General features: G+C 39.4%; 2 protein-coding genes and 1 long non-coding RNA gene across 4 annotated transcripts in view; 2 read left to right on the forward strand and 1 right to left on the reverse strand.

Moving 5' to 3' along the window:
- The first annotated feature begins 196 nt into the window (after positions 1-196).
- On the forward strand, positions 197-14,398 carry ttk (ttk protein kinase). 2 transcript variants are annotated; one of them, XM_086112780.1, is made up of 25 exons: positions 197-264; positions 797-884; positions 961-1,183; positions 1,289-1,395; positions 1,487-1,630; positions 2,173-2,287; positions 2,370-2,433; positions 2,537-2,646; positions 4,207-4,294; positions 4,382-4,490; positions 4,592-4,814; positions 5,764-5,870; positions 6,305-6,448; positions 9,208-9,326; positions 10,241-10,374; positions 10,536-10,665; positions 10,961-11,047; positions 11,214-11,371; positions 11,770-11,921; positions 12,022-12,146; positions 12,257-12,331; positions 12,424-12,600; positions 13,042-13,138; positions 13,984-14,069; positions 14,149-14,398. In XM_086112780.1, exons 2-25 carry the CDS (start codon positions 797-799, stop codon positions 14,212-14,214), a joined length of 2,928 nt encoding a protein of 975 aa, XP_085968906.1. In that variant the 5' UTR covers positions 197-264; the 3' UTR covers positions 14,215-14,398. The 2 variants fall into 2 exon arrangements, with proteins under 2 accessions (XP_085968906.1, XP_085968905.1); XM_086112779.1 differs by lacking the exons at positions 13,984-14,069; positions 14,149-14,398 and having other exon boundaries at positions 13,042-13,323.
- Positions 11,494-17,243, reverse strand: LOC147203390 (uncharacterized). Its single transcript, XR_015101104.1, has 2 exons — positions 17,184-17,243; positions 11,494-15,403 (listed from the first exon to the last, which is right to left on the reverse strand). It is a non-coding gene; the product is annotated as an uncharacterized LOC147203390 (long non-coding RNA).
- The window catches only part of bckdhb (branched chain keto acid dehydrogenase E1 subunit beta), a 56,799-nt gene continuing 56,129 nt past the window's right edge, over positions 16,983-17,652 (forward strand). The window contains exon 1 of the mRNA XM_086112781.1: positions 16,983-17,215. Coding sequence (XP_085968907.1) covers positions 17,020-17,215 — 196 coding nt within the window. The 5' untranslated portion in view covers positions 16,983-17,019. The remainder of the gene's footprint in view (positions 17,216-17,652) is intronic.

Here is a 17,652-nt window from a genome sequence, read left to right on the forward strand (position 1 = left end):
ATTATTATTATTATTATTAGTAGTAGTAGTAGTAGTAGGAGTAGTAGTAGTAGTAGTAGTATTGATGATGATGTTTTAAAATAAATCAGTGACGTTTTAAAATAAATCCAAAGGCGTCGCCTGGTAGCGTCAGCTCAAACCAGCCAATCAACACGCAACTCAAACGGAAGTGCAACATTTGAAAACTGTTAGTTGTTGAAAGAGCGAGCATATCGTCCAATTTCTGTGATTAAATAACGGATTTATGTTCCTGGCATCTGCACGGTGAGAGGCGAATAATTATATTTAAGCGTTAAAAAAAACCCAGGAGATGCGCCGATAGAAGCAAAGTAGCGTGATCAGTCCTGGAATGAAATTAGAAAGTTTTATGGAGGTACAACGGGCTAAGTCATGCTATCCTCTGTCAGTTGGAAAACAATTACAAATGGCTGTCGGTTATTACGTTTTTTGATCGTCGATATGATTGCCTGCCAGCCACTTTCACAATTTACCTTTCGTCAGAAAAAGTGAAGTATAAGTGAAAATGGCAAATGAAGTTTGAGTCATGCCTTTGTGTGAACACGTACTGTGAGCTGAAGTATATGCAGCGAATGCAAACTTAATATTTAAACTTCGATTTATCCAAGTGTTGAGAACACATTCTCATTTGCAATCCCAACCTGACTGTAGACGGCAGAGTAAAACGGAGCAAAATTACAAAAATAACAATACATATACCATGAACTGGACAATGTGATATGGGATACGTGGTGGTGTGCTAAAATCTGAACAGACATGCCGTTGTCTATCATTTTAGATGGAAGCAGAAGAGCATACGGACAGAATGCAGAGACTTGCCATGGTTTGTCAAAAGCTCAGCAAGATTAGAAAACGTCTCAATGAAGGTACTTGGATGCCTCGTTGTCATATCACTTGCTGAACACAGGCTTAATCAGATCTGTTGATTTTATGTTCTTTCAGATGACACTGATAATATTAACCAGATCATCAGCTCGAAGTCATCTGAAGCTTGTCTCTCATATATGACAAACCTCGAGAAGAAAGGGGACCCACACTCGGATCCGAACCATCTCACTCGACTCATCAGTTTTTATACCAAAGTTTTCTTGAATATGCCTCTTAGACTACACTGTCAAAATGAAAGCTATGCCAGGATGTTGGTCAGATTTGCAGAGTTGAAAGCGTGAGTGATGTTCTTATAATTTCGAGCAAACACTTTCTCCTCTTTTTTGTACGACTACTATGATACTGTATTTCTAAAATTTAAGGAATGTTTTTTACTTCATAGAATTCAAGACATTAATGAGGCTGAGACAAACTTCAGTGTTGCAAGATCTCATAGCCAGAACTTCGCATTTGTCCACATCGCACATGCAGAGTTTGCACATTCTCAAGGTAGAAATATTTTCATTGCAGATGGAATTAACACATGATAGCTGACATATTTACTTGTGTGTGTTTTGTTTTGTTGTTGTTATATTATCAGGCAACACAAAGAAATGTATGTACATACTGCATAATGCAATTGAACTTGGTGCAGAACCAAAGGAGCTACTCGAGACAGCTTTGCAAAGGTTGCAGGAAGAGAAAAATCCATTTTTTTCTCCAGATGACAAGGAAAATGAACCACGTGAGAATCTTTTATTTTGTGTCAACAATTAGTTTACTGAGCTACCCATCCAAATTTATCTAACACATTTTTAATTGTTAAATTTGAACAAGTTGTGCATGGTTGAGAATGATAGTTGGTAGTAGTCCTTCCATTTTGTGTATATACATTATTATTTGAAGATTCCAATGTCCAGTTAATTGATGCTTGTCTTTGTTTATTGTCATGCACGATCACAGTCACATATTTCACTCTTTTGAAAGGCGAACACTGTGTGTGTGTGTGTGTATATATATATTTATATATATATAATCTTAGTGATTCGTGGTTATGGTTCATCCTGCCTTTATGCATGTTATACTCTGCATTCGCATTGATGGCATACAAATGTATATTTGTTCCGGTCCGTGCAAGAGGCTACTGTATTGCTTTCATATAAAAGTGCGCTCTTTGACAACTCACTCGCTAATCCAACACATCAGTCCCATTTGTTGTATAGAAACCTTTCATGTTTTTATTATATCTGACACTAATGTTTTTCATTGTCCTTGTGTTTTTGACAGCATTTTTAAACTGTACTGCACATGATGTTGTCAAAAAAGGCACAGAAGTCCAGAAAAGAAGCAGGTTATCAGATGGGACTGGTGAATTGCATCTGTCAAGCATTTTCAAGTTTGGGTAAGGCCATTGGATGCTTCCATCTTTAAAGCTGCTGCTTTTCATTTAGGGTCGCTTTTTTTTTTTCTTCTCTTGCTCACAGAAGTGGAATTCTCAATGTATCGTCAGACCAGATGCAGAACAGGTCGTCTGCATCTCAGTGCTTGGTGAGAATTGAATTTCACCATGTTGGTCTTAGTTTTTATCATTTTAAGTGTGTCTGTGTTGTCATCTGTGATTTGTTTTTGTTTTTTTCCTTTCCCATTCTAGCCATGCAGGGTTCCCAATGTTCCTTTCTCGATCCCAGAAAAGGATGGCGATGACACCAATGGGAACACATCAAATGGCAGTGATGAATCAGTTCTAAATAGTTCGTCCAGGTAATTTTTCAACAAGATTCCGTAGTTTTAATGCAACATTAAATGCAAATTTGGAGGTAATGGTCAAAATCCTGGGTCCCAATAAAGGCTCATTCAAACAGAATCAGATTTACTGGCCAAATAAGTAGAACACACAAGGAATTTACTTTCCCAGTTACAAGACGTCCAGAGGAACATAAACAAAAAAGAACAACAGAGGGAGACGGCACGGGAAGCCTGGCGGTTCGCTATTAAGTGCACCGATATCGTAGATGTAAACAGAAAACGATCGAGAAGAGGAGGGGAAAAAAACCTTTCCTGTATTTTTTCCCCCTCATTAGATTTTCATGACAGTTTTTGTTTACCTGGTTCATTCAATACAATTGTCCCCCGTCCCCACCCCCTCCTTTTTTAAAATGTATTTTATTTTATTTTTAGGTCGAATAATGAAACTGGGGACGGCCCGGTAGTTGACTCGTTAGCGCGTCGGCCTCACCGTGCAGATGTGCAGGGTTCAATTCCGGCTCCAGCCTTCCTGTGTGGAGTTTGCATGTTCTCCCTGTGCCTGCGTGGGTTTTCCCCGGGTACTCCAGTTTCCTCCCACATTCCAAAAATATGCGTGGCAGGTCAATGGAACATTGTAAATTTCTTCTTTGGTGTGAGTGTGTGCACAGATGGTTGTTTGTCTGTGTGCCCTGGAGATGATCTAGATATGCATTTCGTGTTTTGGTGGGTAAAGTTTAGCAATAAAAGCTATTTCAATTTCCCCAAATAACGTATTTGTTTATCATTCCTGTTCAGAAATTCTTTAGCAGTCAGTGTTAGATAATTGTCCGTTCTGTATAAGTGCATATGAATAACATGTTGTTTATGACTGATGAATGAACCATTGATTGGTGAGCAGTCTTTGATCGATTTAATCATGCAAAATAGCGGAATTTACAGGGAAGGTGAGTGTGCGTGGCGTGCTTATGGCATGGAATGTTCGTTTTTTTGGGGGGGGGTGTTCTGCCCTCCCCTACCCCAATTCTTAACTTTTGTGATTTGAAAAGTGCATTGTACTCCATCGCAACATCAGTTCGTTTCGATTAATCATTCAGTCCTAAAATGTATTAATATCTAACAATATGGCTCTCAAAAGCCCAAACTGTTGAAGTTAATTAAATTTCAAAGAATTCAAACGGTTGGACACCAATTCATACCTGGGGTTTGATCGGATTTGAGGGTGTTACATTTTAAAGCATGTCACGGCTCGGTTACCGGTAAATCAAAAACAATCTTTCCGATTCAAATGACTTTTTTTTTTTTGCACCCCTGTTAATTATGTATCAATACCAAATAAACAATAATCTGTTAATTAGCAATAAACACAGCATTGAACTTTAATACAATTTTTATTAAATTAACTGATAGAATAATCCAAAAATATTCCATAGTAACAGTTCTAGTTGTTTGATTCTCTAGTTCTTGATTTCACAACCTGCATCTGTTTGATAATGAAGTACAGTACTCTCTACATAACAAAGTGAGTTCTATACAACAACAAATGTGAAATATGTAAGTGGTGTTCTTCTGTTTCAGGCAAATGTCTGGTACAAATGTGAGCACAAAGCTTCAGCTTTTCTCGTCAAAGAAAGCTGCTGTTGATGACTACTTGGCCAGCCTTCCGGTGAGCATTTTGTATTCTGGTTTTAGAATTCTTCATTAAGGCATTTTTTTGTGTCAAGAAGAACAAACATGTTGTCCATTATTGCAGACACAATCTGTCACTCCAGAAGGTGGCCCTTGGCAGGACCAAGACTCCATGAAGTCCACGATCACTCACCTTTATACACATGAAACAAAAAATACCCTGAAACTGGATGGTAATGATAAACAGTGTTAATGCATGTCTGCATACTCATGGTCCGACCATGAAACTATTTTGTGATGTTTGCGTGTCTTGATTTTAACTTTTTCTTTGCAGACGTAACTGACAATTTTGAACAAGTCCTTCTTTTAAATTCCCCCGAGTCATGTTGGACTTACCTGATGAACCTTGAAAAAAGAGGCAACCCTCATACTGATGTGAATTTCCTGAATAAACTCAAAGAATGCTATTATAAAGTCTATTCACGTCTGCCGATAAAACAGCACAGCAAGAACTCCAGCTATGCAAGGTTGCTGATCAAATATGCAGAACTCACGGGGTAAGTGTGAACTCACTCTATAGTTTTACTGCATTGCCCTTTAAAAATATCTCCCCAATTTTCTATTGACCCATTTTCGCAATTTACTCGCATGGTTATAAATCTGGGCCTCTTTAACACAATCCTGATACAGTATATTAGCAGGATGCCATGATTTACTCTGTATGAATGGCAACCGCTGCATACACAGGATTATTGTCAAGAGTGCACATTTAAAAAAAAAAAAAAACAACCTTTTGATGTGATTTTGTTTTCCTTCGGTTTTTAGTCTATTCCCTCATTACAAGAACAAATACCAGGGCTACACAATGGCAGCTTTAGAAAACAATTTTGTTTACCCTTTTATTAAAAGACATTAAATTCATATCTTACAACATTGAGTTGCATGGTCCATTCGAAGAAACAAATCGTCCATCTCTGATTTGCAGTATGGAAACCTGTGATCAGTTAGTGAACTTCTGGTTGCACACATGACAGCCTTCTGCTTGTTGCTGCTGCGGAGTCATTAAGTTTTATGTGGATCTTTTGGGGCATAACCTTAAAGTGATTCTAATGTGTAATTAAGAGTTAAAAAAAAAACAGGAGTGAGGTGAGTTAGGCACAGAACCATGGATGGTTTCCTCCCCAAATTTTGCGCATAGCTTAAAGTTCATTTAAAAAAAGGTCATTCGTAACTCGAGGTTTCATTGGATTTGTAAAAAAAATAATTTCAGACAACTTTGGTGTAATTGGATCGTTTCCCACAGCACCCCTCAAGAGCTCTCATAATGTGCCATAGCACCTTAGTTGTGAACCACTGACTAATACTCCCTTTACTAGGCTATGTTTGTTAGATTTAATTTTATATGTGATGTATGACTGGGTTGCATTCCAGTAAGATGATGATGATACTTTATGATTATGACTCAGTTCACATTTTTGTGTTGAATTTTCTGTTTTTCCTTTGAAGCATTGATGACCCTGATGGAGCTGAAGACCATTTCATAGTTGCAAGATCCCACTGCAAAACCTTTGCATTTGTCCATGCAGCACATGCTCAGTTTGTGGTTTCTCAAGGTATAGTAACACAATCTTTTTACGGTTTTGCCTTATATTTACTACATGATGCTACTGGAATCTAATGTGGCGGGTCGAACTCATATCTTATGTATGCGTTTATACTTAAAGGTGAAAGCCAACGTGTGTATTGTTGAACTTGAAACTGTAAGCAAGATTTGAATGTAGCCCCACTTCACCGACCAGCCCCAAGACACGCACACGACAGCTGTCCGCGTCACCAATATTATCCCTTGACAGTAATGAGCTTTCATTTCCTGTGACACTACTACACCATCAGCGACTTGATTCCCGCCCCCCCCTTAATAGTATTTTAAAAATAACACAGTTTTTGTGGGGGGGTGGTTAAATCACTGCCTACTCTAGCCATAAAAGCATGACTACTCACCCGATTGATTGCAAATTGAGAATGCTATTTTGTCGTTGTTATGAAGGAAATGTGAACAAGGCGGCTTCAATACTGTTCAAAGCCCATACCTTAAGTGCCAAACCAGCTGAGCTGTTGGAGGTGGCCCTGCAGAACCTGAAAGCTGGAGAGAAACAACTTGTTCCCACCAAGAAGGAGCAGCTCTCTATAGGTATTCTCAAAGCCAAATACAGTGATCCCTCGCTATTTCGCGGTTCGTTTATTGCGGCTTCAGTGCATCGTGGATTTTTTCAAACATATTCATAAAAAAAATATATATATATATATATATATATATATATATATATATATATAAAATTTTCGTATACATGTAGTACAGCACTGTATATGTTGCTCTATGTCAGTGGTCCCCAACCGCCGGTCCGCGGACCGATACCGGTCCGCGGACCGATACCGGTCCGCAGGGCATTTGGTACCAGGCCGCACAGAAAGAACTTGCCTTAATTACGTTTTATTTATTTCGGAATACGAAAGATGTTTTATTTTGAAAAATTACCGGATTCTCTGTTACATCCGTCTCTGTCACGCTTGACACACCTCAAACCACGCTTCTGCGTCACGTGACCGATACGCTAAAAAAAAAAAGACCTAAAAAAATTAGTAAAAAAAACTGCTGGAGATCGCAAATGATAGCGGCCTTAAAAAGACGTTCGAGACAACTGAATTAAAGTTATGGCTGAATATTCTGAGATCGCCACAATAGCACTGTTGCTATTTCCGACATGCTACCTGTGTGAGGCGGGGGTTTTCTGCAGCAGCGGCGACTAAAACAAAATTACGAAGTAGACTGGACATAAAACACACACTTGAGGTGTCATTGTCTCCCATTACCACGAGATGGGACCGTCTGGTTGCAGAAAATCAAGCTCGGGGCTGTGGTGAGTCGTCATTTTCATGCACTTTAAATTTGCATTGTATCGTATTTTGAATGCATTAAACATTACCATCGCGATCAGAGTGTTGCGGCCAGATTATACGCTCCTTGTGTTTATTGTTATTATATTACGAAAACGCCACAGTTTTCATGCAGCTCATAGCATATTATTTTGTTGTATTATTTCTGCCTGTCCCTGAAAATATTGTCTGACATAAACCGGTCCGTGGGGCAAAAAAGGTTGGGGACCCCTGCTCTATGTGACTCGCTGTTGTTTTGCTGACTTTAGCTTCAGCTTCTCGCGGACCGTTTGCGGACTTTTTGCAGACTTAATTTTTTTTTAATAAATATATGTTTACTGTATTTTGTTATTCATAAACTAACCCAATTTATACATGTTTAAATCTATTAGTATACAGCATTAAGTCATGTTAATTACTTCAAAATTGACTTCTACATGCATGTGTACCATAAAATTTGGCCTTATAAATATTATGTACATGTACCTATATGGAGGGGGGGGGGTCGCTACTTAGCAGATTTTTGTTTATCGTGGGTGATTTTGGTCCCCATTAACCGCGATAAACGAGGCATTACTCTTTAGCAAAGTCTGGACAGCGCTGACATGCACAGGGTTGGTGGCGCCATCTTGTTACCTAGTTTGGCATAACTTGCATAGAGTGCAATTGACTTTTTCCAAAATGTACCATCTGTAAGGAATTTGTTTCCCCACAAAAATCTCACTTTATACATAGTTTTTTTTTCTGTTTTGTTTTTTAAGTCTAAGATGACCATCATCGCCAGTGAGTGACCTATAAGAGAAATAGATTCATGTAGTATAGCAGACTATATGCTGTTTTATGCATACAGAATTACATACTGTTGTATATTCCACTCCGAGTGAGGATAAACAACCTGTATCAATCAACGTATACATTATCTGTGGCGGGCTGCCACAAATGAATTTTGACCTCTGCTAATAGATTTTAGCGCCACTTGCTAACTGTTGTAATTTTCAGTGTTGTGGAATGTTACTTTACAAAAAAAATTGTTATCGCTACAAACTACTCCTTCTTAAAAGTAATTGACTTACTAACTCATTGGGTGCCTTGTAAAAGTAATTAGTTACTCACAAAGTAATTATATTTTTCTGTTATGTTCAATTTATAGTGTAAAAGACATTTATGTTAGCTGAATGAAGAGTAAAAACAATACACTTTAGAACACTTGGTATTTATTCGCAAATTGGTCATGGCTAGCCTGCCCTGATAGAGTGTGTAAATAATTAGATTGCTAATATCAGTGACAGCAGTAGAGTTTTAACGAAAGGGCTGAAAATGATTAAATCCTTCCGTTATTCAAAAGTTACCGGTAATGCCATTACATTGAAACAGTGTTATTCCAACACTGTTAACTGTCGGTACTGCATCTTTTGAAAGTAGCTACATTATTTTAGAAAATCAACTTCTGCTCATTTGTTAATGAATAAATGTTTAATTTCGAAAACATGCTCTTTTTTCCCCCTCTTTCCTTGCTTCGGGCATGGCAAAGATTGTGAAAGACTACACAAGTACATCCATCTGTTTTTTTACGTAGATATACTCCACTATCCTCCAATTAAATCAGTGATTTTTTTAATATTTTATTTTGCTCTCTTTCACTTGCTGCTCGGTTAGTGGCACCAAAAATCCTGATATCCTGATTGTATAGAAATTCTAACAATTTAGGTATACAGATATACAGTACAGTATATTAAAACAATGCAACGCAATATTGTTTTGTGAGTATACTGTATAGTTAAGAAATGTCCCCAAATCCACTTCCAAAGAGCCCAAAGTTGGCCGAGGCTATTGCAGGCCTTTATTGGAAACATGGAGAAAATCGACATGCTAGTTAACAATATGGCCTCTACTGTCACTGCAGTGTCCAGACTGCCTTTTTTATGGCCTTGGGCGTTCTCCTAACATCATTGTAGCGTAAATTATTCTTTTAAGAGTTTTTGAAATTAACATGTCAACATGCGGGGTGCATCCAAGAACCCCAGCTCCCTGACAGGGTTGCTGTGAACCAAACAGCGGAACATCCCAAACCTGCCAGCAAGGAGAGTGTATCAGTTGGAGAGTGGAAGATTACAAGTCAGGATGTTTTGACAAAGGTTGGACGTCTTTATACACACACTGCAGAATGCCTTGATAATTTTAAATCAGTACAACACCAGTATGTCTGCCAATACAGTGTGCGGCTTATCTGAATTCTTTGCCAGGGTTTTTTCTTTCTCAATTTGAAGCAGAGGTTGTACCATTCGATTCATTCGCACACACCCAACTGCCTCAAAAAAAGCGCATTTCACATTTCTGTGAAGTTTTTCACTGTTCTTTAATGTTTTCCTTTTCTTAAAAAAATGCTGTATTTTTTTTTTGTATTATGCAAACCTTTTCAATTAACAATCATGTCATTGAATCTTTCTTTCAAACCATCAAAATCAACCGAGCCCAAGCTTTTCAATCAGCGAATAATGGGTTCACAGGTTGTGAGGTGTGGCCACTTGTGCTTGAGACATTTTACAGGTTATATTTTCGAAGAAGCATTCAATGGCTGCATCTCATCAGTAACATGAAGTAACATGTAACATGAACTCCGACTTTTTCACTACCTGTAAGACCTGCAATCACCTCTCATCTTTGTAATCTTACCTTGCTTGGAAGAATATTTGCATATTTTATGAGCTCTCTCTGAGTAATTAAAAAAACAGAATACTTATTTTAAGATGTAATTTTTGAATGAGTGAGACAATCTTGGTTACAAAAGAAGCAATATTTGCGTTTTTAAAAAAAGTCAATGAAATCGCCTGACACATTTGGCGTGACACTGCCTTGCAGTCAAAGTGACACAGTTTGTGCACCTCTGGTCAGTTGTAAACCGTTTTCGTGATGTGAGATGTTTCAGAGCCAGAGGCAGCCACTCCCAATTTTATATCTAGGAAAAAACTTGATCACACAACATACTGTGATTCAACTTCCTGTCAAATTGAACCCCTTTTTGCATGCACGTCTCTTCTCTTCTTTTTAGGTGAAACGTGAAACACCACCTGATTCCAAACCGGTTCCCTGTTTGAGCAACTCCATCCCGACTGCATCTCTCCCGGTTCCATCGAAATTAGATCCACAGACTCCAAATAACTACAGCAATACCTGTGCTAATCGGTAATACCTGTGCGGGCCAATTGGTAAAATACATTTATTGTTTTGTGCCTGCTTTTAACGCAAAGAACCTGTGAGTTAGATGACATTGTGAAGCTTCGTTGTGTGAATTAATCACTACATTTGATTTGCCTTACTTGAACGTCTACCCTTCTCCCCTTCAGCTTTATTACTCCTATTGCCATGAGAGAACCTGCAGTGTTGTATTCATCCCGAAAAGCAGCACACAGTGGTGAACCTGTTCAGCAGCCATGCCCACCTCTGAATTACTCAGCTGTCTTTCACATCCCACAGGTACAACCACTTAACTTGTGCCACAACTGTACAGTCCACTTCCATTTCAAGTTTGTGTCACGTCGATAAGGAAGTGTCCTCGTATTTTGCTTACATTCTCTCTGGACATGTATACAGTATCATGATTACCAATTCTAATCTTACCAACTGGGGGGAAAAATGCCAATCAAACTTTGTATCACGATTCGGTCGAAATATACCACTGTGTTGGTTCCACTAACCAACAACACAAAACTGTGAAACTGCATTTTTCAAATATTTGAAATGGTAACAAGACATTTTTTGCTATGAGCAGGTTTCCTTCACATCAAATGAGTTCGTGACCATTAAAGGCAAACAGTTCTTCATTCTTAAAATGATTGGACGTGGTGGATCCGGCAAGGTAAATGACAGAAAATAAATATAGTATATTGGTGAAAATGTGCTGCGCATGTGACTCCCTTGTAATAATACTAATAAAAATAGAAATGCAAAATAATATTCATACATAATAATTGTCGGTATTTGCTCCTCATAATCATAGCTTATTTCATTTTTTTTTTCTTTAGGTGTACCAGGTCCTGGATGAAAAAAAACAATTGTTTGCAGTGAAATACATCGACCTTGAGGATGCAGATGCTCAGACAGTAGAAAATTCCAAAAATGAGATTGAGCATCTGAACTACTTGCAGCAATACAGCGATCAAATTATAAAGCTCTATGACTAGTAAGTGCATGGACTGGGTGGAAAGAATTCCATTGTATAAAAATCCCTCTGTTTTTATTCTGTTCATCACGTTGTTGTTAGATGATGTGTGGTTTTACTGTCAGGCGGACGACGACCACTACTTCATACTTAAGATAACCTTTATTTGTCCCACACTGGGGAAATTTGCAGTCCACAGCAGCAAAATTCGGGGGGAAGAAAAAAAACAAAGTGTTTCATTGTGCAATACAGTGCAATATAAAATATAGTATTAATAATACAGTATATTTGTAGAATAAATATAATAAATTAGCAATAGAATAGAAAACAGCATAAGGTGGCTGTGCAATTTAGTGGAACATACATTGCACTGTACATTTCAGGGTTATTTTAATGTTCTTGTGGTCATGTTTTTGCAGTGAAATAACCAACAGCTACATTTATGTGTTGATGGAGTGTGGCAACTTGGATCTCAACACTTGGTTGCAGAGCAGAACGTCTGTCAATCCAATTGAGAGGAAGCTATACTGGAAGTACATGCTAGAAGCCGTCCAAACAATTCACAAACATGGTACTTTCTTTCTCTCACTCTCTCCATGCCGCGTTCTCCAATTAGTAACTTGTATTTATTTTAAACCATTCTCATGCGTGCTTTTGGCTCTTGTGTGCAGGCATCGTCCACGGTGACTTGAAGCCAGCAAATTTTGTCATTGTCAATGCGACACTGAAGCTAATTGACTTTGGTATTGCAAGCCGTATCCAACCTGATGTGACAAGCATTATGAAGGATACACAAGTAAGAGCTGTAAATTTAGAGGAGTTAAAAGCCAATGAATGTTTGACATACAAGTGAAATAAAACATGGTCAGGGTAAATGTAAGTGTCATTATGTCAAATCAAACACAGGCTGGAACCCTCAACTATATGCCCCCGGAGGCAATTAAAGACACTTCATCCCAGCATGGAAAAGCACGCTCAAAAGTACTCTTCCTATTGTTTATTTCACAATTTAAGAAATATCTCTCTGATTGCAGAAGAGTGTCTGCTAACTTTTTTAAAATGTTGTTTCTAAGATAGGTCCAAAGGGGGATGTGTGGTCCCTCGGATGTATCCTGTACTATATGACATACAGAAAGAGTCCATTCCAAAGCATCACCAATCGAATCAGCAAGATGCATGCCATCATCAATCCCAGCCATAAAATTGCATTTCCTGACATCTCAGAGAAGGACTTGCTGGATGTGTTGAAAGTAAGAGCCCGAAAACAACAAATTGTTGTCTTGGTAATCGGTCGTTTATACAGCAGTTATTTGTATTTGGTGTTCATGTTCTCAATGATAAAAAAACACATTATATTGTATTATTTTAAAACAAAGTCAACCAAAGAAATGAGAACCTTTCCAAGTTGCATACATCATCAGTCCAAATCTTCCTTAGATGTAACATACATGTACAAGTTAATTTAATGAATGTGAGTTCTGAAAACTGTCATAGCTCCTCTCAAGAAGACATTTTGATTTAGTTCTTTGGTCAATTGAGAATCATCATGAGATCATAAATTACTCAACTTTGGTATTGCAAAAAACTAGAATGGTGGTCTTCAGAAAAAACACTGACTGAGATGTATCAGCAAACCTCTGTGTCATGAAGTTTGTATTTTGTAACCGCGAATACGGCTTCTTGTTTGACAGAGATGCTTGGTCCGAAGTCCTAGGGAGCGAATATCCATTGTAGAACTGCTGGAGCATCCATACCTGCAACTTAAGCCACAAAGGTCTCCGGAACCAGGTACATACATTCATCATACAAATACATACAATGTGCTCTGTGTGATTAAGTATGTAGAATTAACTTTAATTTCTGGACGACAAAGCATACCTAAAGCCACAGCATCTGAAGTTAGCCCTAAAAAATATCTACATACCGGTACTGTATTTAGACTGCTTTTCTCACTCCGGGTCTCCGCCTGCTAAAGTTGCAATGCTAGCGTCAGCAGCCTTTGGGTGGCCCAACACAGTCACGTGGTGGCCCTTGGCCATTGTTAATGTAGAAACCTGTATGCCCAATAATTTGGAATGTATCCATCCATCCATCCATCATCTACCGCTTATCCGGGGCCGGGTCGCGGGGGCAATAGCTTTAGCAGGGAAGCCCAGACTGGGTGACATAGTCTCTCCAGCGTGTCCGGGGACGCCCGGGGTCTCCTGCCAGTGGGACATGCCCGGAACACCTCGCCAGGGAGGCGTCCAGGAGGCATCCTAATCAGATGCCCAAGCCACCTCATCTGGCTCCTCTCGATGTGGAGGAGAAGCGGCTCTACTCTGAGCCCCTCCCGGATGACCGAGCTTTTCACCTTATCTCTAAGGGAGAGCCCGGACACCCTGCGGAGAAAACTAATTTCGGCCGCTTGTATCCGTGATCTCGTTCTTTCAGTCACGACCCATCGCTCGTGACCATAGATGAGGGTTGGGATCGACCGGTAAATTGAGAGCTTTGCCCTTTGGCTCAGCTCCTTCTTCACCACGACAGACCGATACAACGTCCGCTAATTTGGAATGTAGTGAAAGTCAAAATGAGATTCAAAGGCTCATTTTGTTGAGGACCATCATGTGACACGTTTTCAAATGCTTCAGAACATCCATACAACTGTGATCTCAAGAAAATACTAACAGACCTCGCAGCCATCCAGTCTCCTGCCAGCGTCATTCGAGCTGCGAATGTAAGATTTCCTTTGATAAATTGACAGTTTATTTTCTCCAGCCATTTCATCATCTCATACAGTGCTTTTCTCTCAACAGAATCTGGCCAAAATGTGCGACAGTGGCAAGAAGCTGGATGTGGCAGAGTGTGCCAAGTCAACTTAACAATGTAGAAAAAGAAATGTAAATATGTTTGCTTTTTTCATCTTTAACTTGATAGAGTGAATATGTACATTTTGATATTGAACAGAACTGCAGTACACTTTTTTTCTTGAGGAAAATTGTTCTCGTTCTTCTTTTCATTTTTTCTCTGCCCTTCTGTGTTTAAATAAACTTACTGTATCCTCAAGGGTTAGCCTCATCATCATGTATTCCTGTAATTTCTAAAAGAGCAGTGCCAAACCACAGAGAGGTCCACTATCACACAAAAGATAGTTCGTGTAATTTCAGTTTGCTGTCATTTGTGATCAAGTACAGTATACCTCATAAAAAAAGCAGACTAATGCTGCAGCAGATCAACAAACTTCTTTGTATACAGTATATTTAAGGATAAAAGGTTTATGGTATAAATTTTTGTGTAGTACATAATAAGACCAGTGTTACTTGTGTACAACTGCTGTAAAAGCCTCGATTACATAAACGTAAAAACTATCGGCCATTTGACCAATCATTTTGCAATTGTGGACACGGTGCATCAGGCAGTAGAGATGGAAACTGTTCAAGCACAAGTTGCTGATTGATTTAGGACAGGGGTGTCAAACTCATTTTTGTCACGGGCCTCTTTGAAGTTCCGGTTTCCCTCGGAGGGCCGTTATGACAGTGAAACCAAATAAATCTTTAATTGTCTTATCGTATTGTACACCAAAAATTGATAGATGACTAGTTTTGAAATCAGTCAATTATAATGGTTTGTTTAATTATTAGTTAAGTGAGTGTAAACGGTAACAGAATTCTGAACATTATTTCTACAGTATTTCCCTACACAGAATAATTTGACATTATCGGTACAGATTTGGCAAGGAGCATGGACGTTGACACATGATTTGCTTTCACGGGCCACATAAAATGATGTGGTACACCAGATCTGGCCCCCAGGCCTTGAGTTTGACACGTGGTTGAGAACATACGCTGCGTTCGGAAATTAACATTAGGGGAATGTGCTTGTCGCTGATGGTGAAGTGGTACACTCACCTGACTTGTGTCTGGGCAGTGTTAACACTTAATAGCAGTGTGGTTGTGGGTGTGAATGTTTTTTCTTGTCACTCTGTGCCCTGTGACGGATGACCAGTTCAGGGTGTAGTCTGCCTTCTGCCCGAAGCTCACCTGGAATAGGTTCCAGCAACTCTCTGCAACCCTGTTCAGGAGAAGCAGTGTTAAAAATGTATGGATGGCTGAAGTGCGCTCTGCCTCTCCAAGCATACACTCTCAGAGTAGTGCAGGAGCGTCAGAGTGAATTTCCGATGCACCCGATACACATTAATTGAAAATATAAATATACCGGTAGGACTTTTGTTTTTGCCCCCATTTTTCGTGAGCTGTACTCAAAGATGTCAACTATTTCTGTATACACAAAAGGCGATTTTCCCTCAAATATATCTAAATCTGTGTTGTGAGTCCTTTGTGGAGATGATCCATCCCACCTTACAGGTGTGGTTTATCAAGATACTGATGAGACAGCCTGGTTGTTGTACAAGTGTGCCTTTAGGCTGGCCACGTGCCGTTTTTCTTTTCTTGGGAAGGGGTATCTGGTGTGAGCACCATTTGCTTCATACATTGCAACTCCCTTGGCATAGAGTTGATCAGGTTGTTTGTGGCCTGTGCACTCATCTTAAGTGGCTGAGTGAAGTTGCTGGATATTGGTCGTATATGCCGACGCAGAGCATCCTGATCATGCTCATTGAGCGACAATTTGGAGTGTTCAAACAGCCTGCCGTGCATGTTTTTTTTTTTTGAATGTCGGAGGAACAGAGCGGAGTACCAGGAGAAACCCCACGCAGGCCCGGGTAGAACATTCAACCTCCACACAGGGAGGCCCGAGCCGTAATCGAACCCTGCACCTCCGCACTGTGAGGTCGACACGCTAACCAATGGACTACCGTCCCTAATGGCAAAATATAATTTACAAAATACAAGACCATTACATTTATCTCGCTTTTACATGTTTTTATTCCGAGCAATTTAACGTAAAACAATGTGATTTATACTGCATGCGTGAAGGTACTGTGGAGAAACGTATGAAATGCTTTTAAGTTCAGATTTTTAAAAAATTTATACGAATAAAAGAAATTACGAAAAAGGTTTGCAGGAGGTCAAAATGTGTTGTAATGAAACAACAACAAACGGTTGATCAGAATCAGGCATAGTTGTTGACATTCGCCTCGCATTTAGCACGACTTTCCACCTTCCTCAAATGCAACACGAGCCCGTGGCACAGGTATGGGTCTATTTGATGCAAAAGTGATGTGTATACGCCTCCTCCTCCAGCCAATCACACCATGGTATGGTTGCGTTATTCACCGAGGGCGCACTGGTTCATTCTTCCCGTTCAGTAATTCAGGGTGTTGCTCAAATTTACCGTTTGGTTATTCAGAGTGCATCAAAAAGGAGTGACACTCGACGCTCCGACCGAGGATACGGTGCGCCATTCGGAAATGCGTGGGGGCGGAGCGCAATCCTCCTACCGAACACATCCACTCTCGGAATGGTGCGCAGGCGTATACGTGGATCTGAGATCCAGATTCGTGTACAAAGAAGAGTTCACCCCTGAACCGTGATTCAATAGAAGAAATTGACATAAATGCATGAAAATTTGTATTTATTAAAAGCTGAAATTTAATAAACAAACTTAAATGTTACATATAAGTTATTGTATCAGCTTAGCTGTAAAGCATGCAGGTTGTTTTGAATAAGGAGCACGTATATACACGATCTTTGTATTTTGGTTCAATTGCCCCGGCGGTCACAACAGTCATGGCGGCAGCGGCACGGCTTTTTCTTCGAGGTGTACACACGAAACTTTCTATCTCCGGTCTATCGACCGTACCGCAGAGACATTTTGGACCCGCGTTGCTGAAACTGTCACCGAGCTGCAACCCCCATACCCAAACACAGTGTAGACATGCAGCACACTTTACCTTCCAGCCCGACCTCGTCCCGACACAGTATGGTAAGGTGCTAGCTTAGCTTTTCCCACTTGACCTCATAGCACGAACGATCGATAAATTGAACTACGAAAACCGAATTAAATTACTTGTCTCTGTAATGTAGGTATTGAAAAATATCAGTTTGTTTAGAAAAAAATAAATCCGAGGTTAACTTACTGTTTGATTTAAATATTGAAGCTTTATTTTGTTACAACTTGTTTATGCAGTATCTTCTATCGGACATTTGCAAGTTGACATCTGATGATAAGGATATTTGCCGCCTTTAGATGATTTATGATCAATAGGCATAAAAAGGAGTTCAAGTGAGAATGAAAATAATTATAGTGCCACTAAGTGTTAGTAATGCATTCAACTATGACATGACTGCTACATCTGTACGTAATCTTGTAAATCAAATTCAAAACTAGTTTCCATTCCGTACCCTAGGCGTGGAGTACTC

This window comes from Hippocampus guttulatus, chromosome 6 (assembly GCF_054856545.1).
Source record: "Hippocampus guttulatus isolate MCC_2025c chromosome 6, RoL_Hgut_1.0, whole genome shotgun sequence".
Taxonomy (NCBI): Eukaryota; Metazoa; Chordata; class Actinopteri; order Syngnathiformes; family Syngnathidae; genus Hippocampus; species Hippocampus guttulatus.

What these genes read in the sequence shown, in the direction of transcription:
- ttk (XM_086112779.1), top strand. Translation starts at nt 797, where the DNA reads ATGGAAGCAGAAGAGCATACGGACAGAATGCAGAGACTTGCCATGGTT. An exon ending in CTGTCTTTCACATCCCACAG is followed by an intron (nt 10,666 to 10,960) that starts GTACAACCACTT and finishes TGCTATGAGCAG; the next exon opens with GTTTCCTTCACATCAAATGA. An exon ending in ATGGAAAAGCACGCTCAAAA is followed by an intron (nt 12,332 to 12,423) that starts GTACTCTTCCTA and finishes GTTGTTTCTAAG; the next exon opens with ATAGGTCCAAAGGGGGATGT.